At 31.7% G+C, this 16,886-nt stretch overlaps 1 protein-coding gene across 2 annotated transcripts in view; it reads left to right on the forward strand.

Annotated features, from left to right (window-relative positions):
- Window positions 1–9,125, forward strand: part of SNTG1 (syntrophin gamma 1) — a 954,619-nt gene extending 945,494 nt beyond the window's left edge. For both annotated transcript variants that reach the window (XM_032316414.1, XM_032316415.1), the window contains one exon: window positions 6,985–9,125. In XM_032316414.1, coding sequence (XP_032172305.1) covers window positions 6,985–7,143 — 159 coding nt within the window. In that variant the 3' untranslated portion in view covers window positions 7,144–9,125. The remainder of the gene's footprint in view (window positions 1–6,984) is intronic.
- The last annotated feature ends 7,761 nt before the right edge of the window (window positions 9,126–16,886 follow it).

The following is a 16,886-nucleotide window of genomic DNA, read 5'->3' on the forward strand; positions in this document are numbered from 1 at the left end:
AGTATCCAATCTAGGGAACAGGAAATGAGAAAATGAGTAAAAATGAACAGATCCTCAGAAACTTAAATATGTGACAGCATCAATCACATACATAATGGGAATCTAAGGAAAGCGGGGAAGAATGACTATTTAAAGAAGTAAAATAGCTGAAAGCTTCTCAAATATGATGAAAAGCATTAACCTCCAAATCCAAGAAATTCAGTGAATACCAATTCAGTGAATCTGTGATAAACCCACAAAGAAACAAACATCGTGATTGAACTTTGAAAAGCCCAAGTAAAGAATTTTGAAAGCAGCAAAAGAATGATTCCAACAGTACTTAGGATTACTAATAAGGGTAACAGCTGATTTCTAAAAGTAAGCGATAGAGACCTCATGGCACTAGAATGACATATTTAAGTCCTGAAACAAGGATTAGCAAACAAGAGTCCTTTATATAGCCAAATTTGCCTTCAAAAATGAAGAGGAAATTAATTAAATCTTTACTAGATTAAGCAACAACAACAGAGTTTGTCACTAGCAGATCTACACTATAGGAAATGTTCTTCAGAATAAAATAAGAGAATATAACTTGAATCAACATGAAGAAATCAAGCATACTTTTAAAGCTAATTCCATAATTAAATATAATTGACAGTATAAATACATTTTGTTTGTAATTCTTCTGTTCTTCTTACTGATTTAAAAGATCACTGCATAAAATAAAAATTATAAAACTGTCACTAGGTTTACAATTTACAAAGATACAATATGTAAGACAATAGCATAAAGGAAAGGGGAGGCACCAGAGGTATATTGGAACAAATTTTTAAATACTATTGAATTAAATTGGTATTGATCTGTACCAGATTGTTCTAAGTTGTTAATTGTATTCTCCAGAATAAATAAGATAACTAAATATACAGTAAAATAACAAGTGAATTAAAATTATATATGCATACACACATAAAAAAAAGGCAGGCATAGAGGAATAAAAGGATAAAATATATTGTAAACAAATAACAAATGATAAACATAAATTATATTTTATGTATAACTACATTAAAGTAAATATATTAAGCATTCCACACAAAAAGCAGATTAGAAAAATGAATTAAAAAAAAATTCTTGAGGTGATGACCTCAAGAAAAATGCTTTAGATTTGTAATTAAGCTTTATTAATTAATAAATTAATTTTAACTTACACCATTTTTTTTTTCAGGTTTTAAAACTACATTTTGAGTTAAATCTTATGTGCAGTATAAGGTAGTGGTCTAGTTTCATTCTTTTGCATATGACTGTTGTTGGGGTCTGTTATCAAAGGAACGAGACTGAAACAAAGTGAAAGTTATGCAAAGCTTTATTCTATGCCAAGCATTAGAAGTTAGACTCACTGGCCAGGGACACCTCCAAAGAGAGCAACCCCATCCCGATCTCACAGGCTGGTTTTATAGAGTGTAACCGCAGACCACAGGGTATGTGGCTTCTATTGTTAGGGCATTTACTCTGGGAATCGATACCCAGAACCAATACCAGAAACTGCTGGGGCATTTAGAACTGCTGGGGCGTTTACTCCCGGAACAGAGTTCGTAGATGTAAACAACAATATGGCTACCCAGGTAATATGGAGTCGCTCTAGTTAAGCAGGCCCTAATAGTTAAACAGGTTTTAACATTAAATTGGCTCTAATACCATCTGGTTTCCCCAACACCATTTATTGAAGAAATTGTCCTTCCCTCATTGTATATTCCTGGCTCCTTTGTTTTAAATTAATTAAATATATATATGCATGAGTTTATTTTTGGATTCTCAATTCTATTGTATTGATGTGTGTGTCTGTTTTCATGCCCATACCACATCATTTTGACAACTATTTCTTTGTAAAAAGTTTGAATTCAGAGAGTGTGATGCCTTCAGCTTTGTTTTTTCTAGAGATTTAGAGATTGCTTTGGCTATTCAGGTCTTTTGTGGTTCCATAAAAATTTAAGCTCATTTGTCTTATCTTTATCAAAAATACCATTGGATGGTGAGTGCTGTGAAGTGTGTAAACCTGGTGATTCACAGACCTGTACCCCTGGGGATAAAAATATATGTTTATAAAAAATAAAAAATTAAAAAAAAATACCATTGGAATTTTGACGGGGATTACATTGGGTCTATAGATTGCTTTGGATAGCATGGACTTTTTTTTTTTTTTTAAGATTTTTTTGTATTTATTTTGAGAGAGAGAGAGAGAGAGCACAAGTTGAGGGGGAGGGACAGTGGGAAAGGGAGAAGCAGACTCTCTACCAAGCAGGGAACACAAGCCAGGCTTGATCTCAGGACCCCAAGATCAAGACCTGAGCCTAAGGCAGTTACTTAACTGACTGAGCCACTCAGGTGCCCCATGGACATTTTAACGTATTAATTCTTCTAATCCATGAGCACAGAATGTCTTTCCATTTATTCATGTCTTCAATTTCTTTCTTTCTGTTTTTTGGTGTCTAATGTACAGGTCATATACCTCAATGGTTATATTCATTCCTAGGTATTTTATTGTTTTTGAGTCAGTTTTAAAAGAGACGGTTTTCTTAATTTCTCTTTCTGACAGTTCTTTCAATAATGAACTACCATGTATAGAAATGTAGCATATTTCTGTATATTGATTTTGTGCTCTGCAATTTTACTGAATTTGCCTATTAGTTCTAATCTATTTTTGGTAGAGTCTCTAGAATTTTCTTATATAATATCCTGTTATCACTAATGTCTGGTCTAACATGGTGTTTAAGGATGATGTTTCTTTATTGATTTTCTGTCTGGATGATCCATCCATTGATGTAAGTGAGGTAGTAAAGCCCCCTACTTTTTTTTTTTTTTTAAAGATTTTATTTATTTATTTGACAGAGAGAGATCACAGACGGAGAGGCAGGCAGAGAGGGAGATAGAGGGAAGCAGGCTCCCTGCCGAGCAGAGAGCCCGATGCGGGACTCGATCCCAGGACCCCGAGATCATGACCCGAGCCGAAGGCAGCGGCTTAATCCACTGAGCCACCCAGGCACCCCTAAAGCCCCCTACTTTCATTGTATTGCTATTTCTTTCTTTAGAGCTTTTATTTTTTTAAGATTTTATTTATTTAGTTGAGAAAGAGAGAATGGTAGATGGAGAGAGAAAGAGAGAGAGCATGATGGGGGAGGATCAGAGGGAGAGGCAGACTCCCTGCTGAGCAGAATTCAGGACTTGACTCTGGAACTCCAGGATCTTAACCTGAGCAGATCTTAACCTGAGCAGAAGGCAGTTGCTTAACCAGCTGAGGTGCCCCATCCCTTTAGATTTTTTAATATCTGCTGTATATATTTAGGTGTTTCCTAATTTCTTAAATATTGGAAAAATATTATTTATTTCACTTACTGATTCATTTCTCTGCTCATTTAAGAAAAACAGACTTCTCTAAAAGATTATTATCTAAACTTGCTCTATTTTTTTTTTTCACTTAATCATTTGTGAACTGATTCTTATGGATCTTTTGCATCCACTTCTCCATTAAACTACTTTGTCAAGGTTAAAAATGTTAAATCCAATAGTTAATTTCCAGTTTTCATTTTACTAGACTCTCAGTTTTATCAATCTCTCTTCCTGTGGCAACTACTGCTCTCTTTTCTTTGCTGGTTCTTCCCTGTCTTTCTTAATTTTATATTGTAGGATCCCCGGGATTAACGCTTGATCCTTTTTTCTACATATCCTCCACACCTTGAACTTCTCACTCAGATCGCAAGTTTATTCTTAATCTCATCTATATGCCAACACATCCTAAATTTTATGTCAACCTTGAGTTTTCCCTTAAGTCTACACTAATATATATATAATTATCCTTGTCATTCTAATATGCTCTCAGATATAACAGGTCCAAAGCCAAAATCTTTGTCTTTCATGCCAAACCTGTTTTTTTTTTTTTTGTAATTCTTCCATTTTAGTAAATGACAACCCTCTCCTTTCATTTGCTCAATCAAATATTTTTTAATCATCCTTGACTCAACTTTACTTAGAAATCCCATACCTTTTCCTTATTAAAAATGTTGTAATATTTCTCCTTTTTTCTATCTTATTTCCATAGAACTCAGAATTATGATTTTTTTCAGAATTATAATTTTAAGACTTATGTCAATTCTTATCACTCTCTGCTCAAAAATCTCCCATGGTTTTCCATGTCACTCAGAGTCAAACTCGTGAAGAGTCCATATGGCACTCCAGATTCTGACCTGTGTTATTCCTTTGACTTCATTTCCTATTAAGTACTCCTTAATTCATTCAGTTCCCACAATAGCCCCTTGCTTTAATTCAAAGTCTTCTAGAATGTCTCTCAGGGCTTTTGAAATTACACATCTGTCTGGAATTGTTTGTTTTACAGACATTCAAATGGTTTATTCCTTTGTCCCCTTCAGATTTTGCACACATGCCAATGAAGGTTTTGCTGTCTTTCAGCAACTCCTACACTTTTTTCTCTCTTTTCTGCTTTGTTATCTTGACTGTACTTATAAACATATTCAGTAATATTATATTTAATTTATTTATGCCCTTATTTATTGTCTTTTGCCACTAGATTGTAAGACCCATCAAGACTTTTTTTGGTCTCTTTTGCTCAGTATTTATATATTTCCACCCAGAAAAAGACTAAAAGCATATTAAGCACACAATAAATATTCATTGGATGAATGAACGCTAAAAATTTTGAAGAGAACTTAAGTTTAGTGAGATTTATGGGGTTCAGAAGAACTTTATTACAAGGAGATAAATAATTTGATGGATGCCATTGTGGATGCTCAGCCGATAGACGGATATGTAGGTCTAGGAGTTATATTAGAAATGAGTAAGAATATATATAGAAAGAAGAGATAATTGAAGACCCAAGAAGGGATATAGTGGCCCAAAGTGAGTATTGAGACAGAGGAAAGATGAGTTGACATTGGTATCAAGAACCAAACTTGAATGCATCTCTGCCTCCTGCTTTCTCTTTTTACCAATTATTTCCTCTCTACCACTAACTCCCCTGAAAAAAGGTATAAAAATTTTACAGTGGTAATCTACATCAAATAATTAAGTTACAATTTATAAGGCATGAATAATTGAGAATATTAACCTTTCTAAACATTTCTATATAGTTAAATATCTATTTTTATAATCTCCAAATTAATAAAGATGTGGCAGAATTATTTTTGAAAAAAGTTGTTATATTTTTGCCTACTTGCAATATTCAAAATATTTTCCCCTTTATCAAGAGCAAATTGCATATTTTTGTTGTTTTCTTTTTTAATAGTACATAGGCACATTTCATATTTTTCTAAGATTTTACCACCCTTTTCATATCTGATGCCCTTAATATGGATCAATATTAAAAGTAATTCAGAATCTTCATAATCTGGCTGCATAAAGAACAGAAGGACTTCGAAGTTGAGTTAAGGCAATAGAAAAGCTGCTAGTTGACAAGTAACATATCATAGTGCCACTGTAGTGGATTCTTAAGAATAAAGCTTCTGAAATAATTATGATGGAATAACTAAAATAATTTTTAGATTGAAGTATTTTAGGAAATTAGAATAGTTAAATCTTTGCTGCTTTCTAGAGTAAGTCAACATTTGCCGAAGGAAACTATGAAATACTGATGTTTTGAAGGGAATTACTGAGAAAGCATAGGTATTTTCTATATATTTTACAGAAATATGAGTGAATTTGTGTTGTGCTCTATTGTGCTTCTACTGCATGATCTGATAAACTATTCTGAAGGTGAATTATTTTGCTTAAATAATTTCCTGGTGCATAACACATATGATATCTCCCTATTGAATAGATACTTTGTATTGTTTTCCATCATCACACACTACAAATTGCAAACACTATTACTAATGTGCATATAAATTGTAATTCTACATCTTTTATTTTAAATATGAATTATATAGCAACAACTTTATAGGCAATTTCATATGGTTTACTACTCTCTAGTTATCCTTTTTGTAATGTTTATCATATAGACTCCATTAAACATATGAATGAATTTACCTTTCTCAACCCTCTTGGAATTAAAACATTTTATGGGACTACTGATGGTTTTCCATACCTGATCACCAAAGCTGATGTCAGCTTTTAAAATCTATCCTGAGCATCACCTCATGATTTTACAGCTAGTCTGACATCATTCCTGGCTTGAAAATAATCAAAACAAAACAAAACTCTTTTCTGTTTTTTTTTTTTTTTTTTTCCAATGTGGTCCACAAATTTCCTTAAGGATCCAAATGGAAAACATATTTTAAAAAATCCAAATGATTAGTGGGCCTTGGCTGATTTTTTTTTTTTAACAACCAAATACAACAAATTTAAACAACCAAATACAACAATTAAAATTAATTACATTTAAGATTAATGCATACAGGATATTTTGGAATTGAACGATTTGGCTCCTAGTGCCATAAACATTCATAATCTTTCACTTTCAGCGTTTCTTATTCAGTGACTTATGATAAATTGCAACTTATTCTAGGGAATAATAGAGAATATTTTTTAAATTATTTCAATCCAAATATATCATGTGAAATGTGTGGAGAGAGATTAAAAATATATTTTAAGCTACTCCCATGTTTTGTACTTTATCAAGAATAAAATTTTATTCTGATCAAATATATTTCTATCTAGCATTCATCAATACTGAAATGACTTTCATAGATAATAAAAATGGTTAGTATTTCTAGCTCTTAGACTGTCATGTTTTGAAGTAAATCTGTAATACATCTGATATTTATATATTGAATAAAAATTTCTACAGTTTCTATACATTTGAGATATATATATATAGATAGATAGATTCAATGTATATTGATTCAAATCATGTTTATTGAGCTTGGGAAAAAACTCATTGTCTAGTTGTCTAGTTATTATCAACTTTTCTAAAGAAATTGATTTTTATTTTATCTAAAACGTTTCTTTAACCCACTGAGCCACCCAGGCGCCCTATTTAAAGCATTTCTTTTTCCCTTTCAGGAGCTGGAATTTTCAAATCTATTTGCTGTTCTTCACTGCATTCATTCATTTTTTGCTGCCAAAGTAGCTTGTTTGGACCCTCTCTTTTTAGGCAATCAGGCTACCGCTTCTGCTGCTGCCAGCTCTGCTACTACAAGCAAAACAAAGTACACAACTTGACATACCGAGGTTTGCATTGTCACTTACTATGACTATGTAAAGAAAATAAACATAATCATCATTTTAGACCCTGGAGAAACAATCATATCACCAAGTAAACAGTGAATTCAATTTGAAATTTGAACAGAAAGCAAGGTCATAAGGGATCTCAAAAGCACTTCTATTTTGGAAGACATTGTGAATAATCTTAAATGAACCATAACAGCTTGTTCTCAGTTTATTTGTACCATCGAAAGTGAAGACGAAAGAATGAATGATTCAAAGTATGTAAATAATATACAAATTGTAAGCTACCTATAAATAAAAATACCACTTAAATGGTTATTTCTGTATTTTAGATTGTTTTGTATGTTGGGCCAGATCATGAACTAATGCCCTATCATTGAATTTTGAGTGATATAAAGGAGGCAAATAAACCACATGGCAGCGAAGAAAATAGCATGTAAAAAATTTCGTCAAAGAAGAGAGCACTTTAATTTGCTAATGTAGATTTTCCTTGCATTCTCATTCTGCAATATGACACTGGCATTCCAATTTTATCTTGTTGTCAACTATTCCTAAGATTTTCAAAAGAATAAATACATCAATTCTATGATAGTCACAATGTAAAATGTACTATTTTTCCTTAAATCACTGATATCAATGTTTTATTGCTGCTAGTGTCAACCAAATATGCTGACATGTGTTAATTTAATTATGAACCAAGAAAACATTCATGAACCTCTTGTTCTTTCCTTCATTTAAGAAGGTTTATACTTACCTAATGGGATTTGTTATCAAATTAAAGTTTCATAAATTTTCAGTGACTCCAAAAACTTTTGTAGAGAAAATAATACAAAAAATGTCGTGTGAGAAACTCATACAATTCTTTGTATGCTAATCTACTAGTTAATCATGGACTGAAATGACCTTAGAGTGTAGTCTCAGTTTTACTTATTTCAGGAAAATGATATTTTCCCATTTTAGAAATATTTTACGAGAAAGTAAGGTGAGATATGAAAATAAAATTTTTAATTTCTAGCTTACCATGTCATAAAAGTGATTATATAATGCAAGACTATGTTGGTTATTTTAGTTATCTTGTCTTAGTAAATGGGAAGAAGCTGGAAATTTGAAAGTATCGGAGGTATGGGCACCTGACTCAGACCCTGGTATTATATAATTATTGGTTTAATGTGGAAAACACTGTCCTTTACTACAGCTGTACTGAGATCTGCTTTTAAACAACTAGCTACCTATTAAAAAAAAAAGAAAAAAATACTTATTTTTAATTAACACACATGTTCCCAACTAAATCAAACATACATAGTTCCTTGTGAAGATGATGAACTATCCAATAAGGTAGTTTAATTTTTTTTTTAAATAGAAAAAAAAAAGTACTCAAGAAGGAAACACAATTATTTGCAAAAGAACACATGACCATTATGCTTTAAAATTTATTAAACCATTTCCATAATCATCATAAATTATTTATTCACTATGCATCTGGTTAATTCTTAAGCATGTTAAATTAAAAAGAAAAATCGAAGGTTCATCATTGTACCTGACAAGAGTTAAGCTGGATCTAGGACACCTTACTAAAAGAACTATGGCTAGTTGGACACTACATAGTTTAAATATATTTTATCTTGACCATAAAATTAATTAATTATATTCATAATTGGGATGACACCGTGGAGTTATTGCTTACTAAGTATTCACCAAACAGAACAGTCATTCTAAAGTCAGAAGTCCACCAAAAGCCGACTTCAGTAAGCCTCTGATGAGCATATGGAAGAAGAGCAGAGGGAGGCATCTACCTTAGGGTCAGAAGCAGTAGTAGCCACTTCATTATAGAATCTCTGCTATGAGCTAGAGTTGTATCTTGGTGTGCCCCACATTGGGGTAACATTTATGTGTCCACAGTATGATAATCTGGTCTATTAAGTAATATGAAGTGGGCTAGTTAGCCAAAAAGAAAAAAAATAGTTTTTAAACTTAAATACCTGTTATATAATCATTTTTAATAAATAAAATATCAGATTTTTGTAAAAGCTCCATTTTAAATATACAAAAAACAATTTAATCAAATACCCTTTTTCATTATATCATAAAAATCTTCTAGTCTGTGCTTATGTGTATGATGAAGGAAAAGGTGCACAATGAGATATGTATGAGTATATATCTCCTTGTACAACACACACACACACACACACACACACATATACATGTGTGTATATGTATATAATAAAATGCTACCCTCAAAATATATTAGAATTATTAGAATATATTTCAAGTAATATATTTAATATGCTTTAAATTTATACTGTAAATTGTAACTTGAGTTAAAATTTATGATAATACAATACTGTGTTTATTTTTGATACCATTGATAAAAAGCTAACAGGCCTAAATTGCTATTTAACATTAGTGGAGCACCTACTTATTAGAAAAATATTATTCTGATGTTCATCAGTTACCAAGTAATATTTAACATTTTCCTTTACAGTGGAATGATTAACCACTGTCATTTGTTATAACTTGGACTATTTAAATGAGAAAGCTTAAAAATGAACAAAATAATCAGACAAATCTCCGTTTCTCATGTAATTTATGTTTAGGTGCATGAGATTTATTCATGAAATCCTAATTTGTACTAGAGCACATTTTAATAGCTGAATGCTTATTTATGTGTTAACCCCTCCAGTGCCTTGGGATATGAGTGTATGTGTGTGTGTGTGTGTGTGTGTGTGTACACATTATACATATATATGTATGTATATACATACATATATATACATATGTATATATGCACATACATATATATGCACATTAAAGGAGTCATTCTAGTGTACATAGTGCAAGCTCAAAGGGAATATTATATTATAGGTACTTAAGTCAGAAAAGGAAGTTCAAATATCATTTGAAGTCTTTGTTAACTACTATAATAATGTATTTTGCCTGATAAAGAATAATAATTAATTAAAGCTGAAGTATATTGAAGCAGGGGCATTTTTAATTTGTTATACTGCAACAAATATTTATTTAAGAAATACTTTAAGATAATGTAAGTGTAACATATACCCCAACATTTATCATCCAACACTATTTTAAAGGGAGAATAGCTAGCTAATCATTTTTGCCCTTTTTTCAGGCAGGTACCAAATTAGAGTTTTAAAGTCTTTGCTTACAAAACTGGTGTTAAACAGGAAGAAAAGTAATTACTTGAAAATAAATATCAAGTTCATATTAACCCTGTTAGCAGAGAAACTTTCCTTTGGGTAAATTGGTTTATAGATGGACATTTTCTTCATTTACAAGGACAAAACTTGTTCATAAACTCTGTTTACATGGAATGCTGGGTTTGCGAGAAGGTTGATTTATTATTGTGGAAAAGTAATAATCCTAACAATTATTTGAATTACTGCTAGAAATCAGCAGGTGGAGAAGCTTTAAAAGCACAAGGATGATCTTGTGCTTAACTTTTTAAGGTAAGTGTACATGTTCCGAATTAATAACAAACATTTTGCTACTCTTAATTGTGCTGTACTCATGAGCTCTTCTTAAGGAATTGCTTTATTCATACCTCTAAAACTCTTGTTTATGATTTATTCTTATTCCTTAACACTTTAAAATCATAATTCACTTATTTGCACATTTGAAGTTGCTTTTGAAGATAAACAAAGTATTATAAATGTTATATATTTTATACATATTAAAAATGCAATGAAAATACCAGAAATATGAAATGTAAATATATTTATTTCATTTTTAATTGTTTTGGTGGATGTTTGTAAAATATAAATTAATATCTGTGACAAAAAAATTGTCACTTTGTTCTTTAAGTTCATTAATGTATCACTAATAAAACTGTACCTTTTTTAATGACGCATACTGGAAAATAAAAACAAATACTTTTTACTACATTTGTATTTTTACTTCATGGGTTTGATTTATAAGTTTCACATGTGTTTAGAGCATGATTCTGACGAACTTAACTGTAATGAACAGGGGCAGATAAGACCTGTCAGCCTGGGGTGCTGGTCTCTGGGGGCATGATCTGTTCTGGTTCATCAATATTCATGAAGATTAGACATCTGACCCCTAAAGACCCTAAAGATTGAAAAAAAGATGTATTTTCCAAATTACTTAAACAATCAGACTTGCAACTTTTGAAAACATGACAACTTTGATATTTTCACAGTGGTTCATTGTGAGGCAAATCTACATTGAGAGGACTGGTCTAACTGGGTATTGACATCTGCCCATTTTTAACTGAGAAGGCCACAGTTGTCTTTCAGGTAATTACAGTGCCATAAAAGATAGTGATTACAGGAATCAGTTTAAAACAATTATTTCAGTTGTTATTCCAGTTGATATCTGTATTATTTTTCCAGTTGTTAATGAACATCTCTCATTTTTTATATATTTTTGTTTTGGAAAAAAAAAAAAACTCTGCTGAAAAAATAGTATAGGCCCATCGTTAGTAATTTAAGCCACTAAAAAATATTAAAAAGTAGATACTATATTAAAACTTACAACCACAAAAATAAACAATTCATTTTAGAATTATAGATAGATAGATATAGATACATATACATATGTATATGTATATACATATGTATATGTATCTATATCTATCTATCTATCTATCTATATTTTTTATTTTATATAAAGCCCAAAAGAAATATAATTAGTTGAGAAACTGATGTACAAGGGCATGGATTAAAATGCTTCTATAAATATATTCTTTCAAGAAGTACAATATAAAACAGATAACTGTTTTGGTTATGTTTTTTGGTTTTGTTTTGGGTAAATGTATGAAGAATAATAGCAAAATGTGGATTTTTAAAAATTAACTAGCTATTAACAATAAGTAGAATTATGCATATATTTTAAAAGGATCATGAACTCAAGAATATTCTTTTTTTAATTTTTAAGATTAATTGCAGTTGAAATGCAAAACTATCAACTTTCCAGAATATAATCCTGTATGTTTTGATAAGTGGATATGATTGCACACTGCTACCAAGATAAAAATATTGCATAGTTCAGTCTCACCAATAAATGCCCCAGTGCCACTTTGTAGACAACCCCCTCTTCTAACCTTCTAACTTAACCTTCTAATTGTTCTTCTAAAAATCTGTTCCCATAGCTTTCCCTTTTCAAAATTGAAATGCACAGTATGTCATCTTTTGAGATTACTCCCTCTCTTTTGGGCGATCACTTCTCTACAAAAAGTCTTTTTGTGTATGTTCTCCTTCAGCAGGATACCAATCTTGATTCTATTCATCATGTCCACAAAGGTTCTGTAACCATCATTGTCTTTACCATTGGATCACTCCTATCTTCTGTCAGAGGCACCTGTAACCAGCTTTGTAGTCTTCTAGGCATGAAACAGGTACTACCTCTTATGTGAGCACGTAGGGAGAGAAGGGAGGAAACATACTCTTATAATTTGAATTCCATTTAAGGAAAATACAACTCTCTCTCTCTCTCTCTCTCTCTATATATATATATATATATATTTATAGAAAGAGTTGTATATATAAAAAATATATATATATATTTAAAAGAAATATATTTTAAATATATGAATATTAAATATGTAAATATAATATAATGGCAATTTATTAATTTAATTTAATTATAAATTGAAAATTTTAATAAATAATATATGTTTAATTATATAAACATATATTTAATTTAAGAGTTTCCATGCATTTACTTTTCTTTTTAAAGATTTGTTTATTTATTTGAGAGAGAGAGAGAGAGCAAGCATGAGCGGAAGGGGCAGAGAGAGAGAACCTGGAACAAGACTCATGCTAGGCTCTGAGCCTGATGCAGGACTCAGTTCCACAACACTGAGATCATGATCTGAGCCAAAACCAAGAGTCTGATGCTTGACCAACCGAGCCACCCAGTTGCCCAAGCCTGAGTTTACTTTTATGTGAACACAAGTTTTTAAATTATTTGAGTAAATATAAGGTTAACTTCCATGTCATATGGCAAGAGTATGTTTAATTTTGTAAGAAATCATTAAAATTTCTTCCAAAGTGAAAGTACAAGTTTGCTTTCTCACCAGTAATAAATGTGAATACCTTTTGCTTCATATCTTCCCCAGCATTTTGGCCATTCTAATAGTGGTAGCCTTATTTAACCATAAGCAGAATAAGAGTCTTAGTTCTCATTGCCCAGTAACTCCTATTCTTCCAACTGATTCAACTTGAAATTCCTCATCATCTTTGTATTTGTTTGTTAGAGCTGCTGCAACAAAGTATCACAAACTGAGTGGCATAAACAACAGAAGTCTATTAGCCTTCAGGCCTAGAGGCTAGAAATCTGAGTTCCAGGTGTCAGTGGGACCATGCACCCTGTGAAGGCACTAAGGAAAGATCTGTTCTGGGGTTCTCTCCTAGGGTCTGATAGTTCCTTGACAGCATAATTGCAACCTTCACATAGTATTCTCTTGTGTGGGTGTATGTCCTTTTTAATAAGGACATCAGTCAAATTGGATTAGGGGTCTGCCATACTCTAGTATGACCTCATCTTAACTCACTAAATCTGTAATGACTCCATTTCCAAATAAAGTCACATTCTAATGTCTGAGGGTTAGGATTTTAACCTACTAATTTTGAGGAAAACACATTTCAACATGTAACAGTTCTTTAGATGACAGCTTAAATGTCCCTTACAATGAGAAGCGTTTTTCCTTTTCTTCATCCGAAAAGCTGAATTCTTTCTGCCATGTAATTATAACACGTGGTGATTTAATTTACTATTTTCCCTATTAAACTTTTAATTTTTATGAAGGCAGAGATTATGTCCATTTTACTTACCTTTGTATATTTACCACCTAGCACCAAGTTTGAAAAACAGAGGTACTTAATGAAAGGTGTTATTGTTGTGGGTGTTAATAAAAACAACCCAAACTGAGGTTTTTAAATTTTATTTATTTGACAGAGAGAGATCAGAAGTAGGCATAGAGGCAGGCGGGGGGAGGTAGGGAAGTGGGCTCCCTGCTGAGCAAAGACCCTGATGTGGGACTCGATCAGGACTCTGAGATCATGACCTGAGCCAAAGGCAGAGGCTCAACCCACTGAGTCACCCAGGCACCTCCAAAACTGAGGTTTTTGTCCAGAATTAAAGTGGGTGGCGTTATAAAAGTGACTACATTATGCTGTTTTAGTGATTATATTGACATAATTGCTTGTTTTTCTACGAAAATAGTTGGAGAGTTTGTTCTTATAAGGAACTGTTAATCATACAAATAATGGCTGACAAAATAAGAAAACAAGAGTTGATATTCCTTTGTATGTTTTAAATTATCTAGGTCTGATGTTTCTTGTCTTGCATTATCATTATTAAAAACATCATGTAGTTATATATATATATAGATAGATATAGATATAGGGGTGTGTGTGTGTGTGTGTGTGTGCGCACGTGTATGTGCACATACATGATTACATTTTAGTAATTTATAAGAGTGACCTATATCGGTAATACATAAATACATTTTAAAAATTGTCAAATTTTAAACTGAGTAGTACCTATCTTTACAGAAGAGTTACATTATTTAGAGAGAGTTTTTTTAAAAGCAAATATAAAATAAAAATTTCAAAATTAAGGCATTGTAAAGTAAAAATTAAATAACATATATAGGTATAGTATTATGCAGTGGAACTCAATTTACCAATTCTGTGAAATCCTCTCACAAAGATAAAAGTAATCAATATGCATCCAGAGACGATAAGGATCCCTGCTACCTAGCAGTAACAAATTAGCATTCTTAAGAATAGTCAGGATGAAAGGAAAAGGAACTACTTCAGCTTTTCTTTTTCTTGAGTTACTGATTTTGTTCAAGAAGTAAGTGAAACCAAAGAGTCAAAGTCAAATAACCATGAATATGTTATGTTGACATTTCTACATGACTTTGAATGTGCATAATGGGATTTGCAGATCTGGTTTATGACAGTTTCCAAAAATGATTATATGAAACAAAATTATGTCATTTTAAAAAAATGATTGTGTTGCTGTGGTCACTTCTGTCAGGAACACTCTATCTTATCTCTTTTATACCAAACAGTTTTAGTTTCATGATTGTTATGTTCTAAAATTCTAGTGCTTTGTAATTAGGTATAACTTACTTTATTCTTTTCCAAAGAAAATGTTGAGAATGATGATCAGCTACTGTCTTAAAATAATTTATTGAAAAAATAATTTATTGCTGTGAAATTTATATAACACAAAATTAAGTATTTTAAAGTAAACAGTCAGTGACATTTAGTATATTCACAGTCTTGTGCTATCACTACCTCTATCTAGCTTCAGAACTTTTCCATCATTCCAGTAGGCAATTTTATCCCATTCTTATTTTCCCTCAGACTCTCACAAATGTATATATACTTTTTGTCTTCATGGGTTTATCTGCTCTGGATATTTTATAGAAATGGAATTATACAACATGTGACATTTATGCCTGACTCAGCAGAATGTCTTCTGGGCTCATCTATGTTGTGTGAAACAATTCTTCATTCCTTTTTATGGCTGAATTCCAACTACTCTGATAACATAGAAAAGGAAAGGAATAATTCTGCTCATTTGCACTCCAACCCCCTCTCAGAAAAGTCAATACTGATGGTGTTAACGGAAACAAAGTAGGATCTGTGTCCATTATTGGATTCAGAATTGTCTCTATAAAATATTCACACGAGCACAATTTGTCTTTGAAAGTGGGTTTTCTCCTGCACCCTGTTGCGTATTTTCTGCATAATGTGAATAATTTATGTAGTTTTCTAATGCTCCTCCTTAAACTTTCCTGGCTCACTGTTGCCTAACATGCTCCAAAATACAAATATTCTTATCTGTATTTTATCAAAATTCATATTCCTTAAATTCAATTAAATTAAGCTAAGAGAAATATGGAGAATAAAATCAAAATGAATTCAAACTGATGGATGTTAGTGACAATAGATAACACTTTTACAGAATTTACTATGTGTCCAGCCTGCTTCTAAGCTGTTTATATACACTAACTCATTTAATCCTCATGGCAACCTTAAAAGTAAGTACTAATATTATTCCTATTTTATGGGTAAGAACATGGAGTTTAAACAGATTTCCCTAAATCCTCTAGCAAGTTACAAAAGCAGGAAAAATGAGAAATGCTTCAGTGTGTGTGTGTGTGTGTGTGTGTGTGTGTGTGTTTGAAAGTACATAAGTGAAATATCAGTCCCAGTAATTAACTAAAAGTTGGGGATATTAGAAGGGTAGGTAAGCTTTTTACTTGTTTGTTTTTTATTTATAATCAGACATGAGAGAAACAAGATTCAGTGATTGGGTGTTTGATCTTATGGATTGCTCTGTGGTGATGTTCTACTTTAGAATGTGCTTTGTTTAGAATGTGCTTTGTTAGCAATGCCTGATGTCTCAAATTCATGAGATTACCAGTGTCTTCACAGTGGAATCTTTCAATGAGAGTAAGTAACAGGTCATCCCTTTAGGGGTGGATTCTCTTTATAAATTGAGACTATATTACACAAAAGTTGTAAATATAGTGGAAGGTGTTATAACAGCAGGGTTACACCAAGACACATTATAATTAAATTATCAAAAGTCAAAGACAAAGAAAAAAATTGAAGCAGTAGGAGAAAAGAGAGGTTACATAAGAAGAGAACCACCATAATTCATATGCTTGTTGGCAAATTTTTAACAGAAATGAATGATATATTCAAATTATTGAAAGAAAAAAACTGTCAACCAAG

Source organism: Mustela erminea, chromosome 16 (genome assembly GCF_009829155.1).
Source record: "Mustela erminea isolate mMusErm1 chromosome 16, mMusErm1.Pri, whole genome shotgun sequence".
NCBI lineage: Eukaryota > Metazoa > Chordata > Mammalia > Carnivora > Mustelidae > Mustela > Mustela erminea.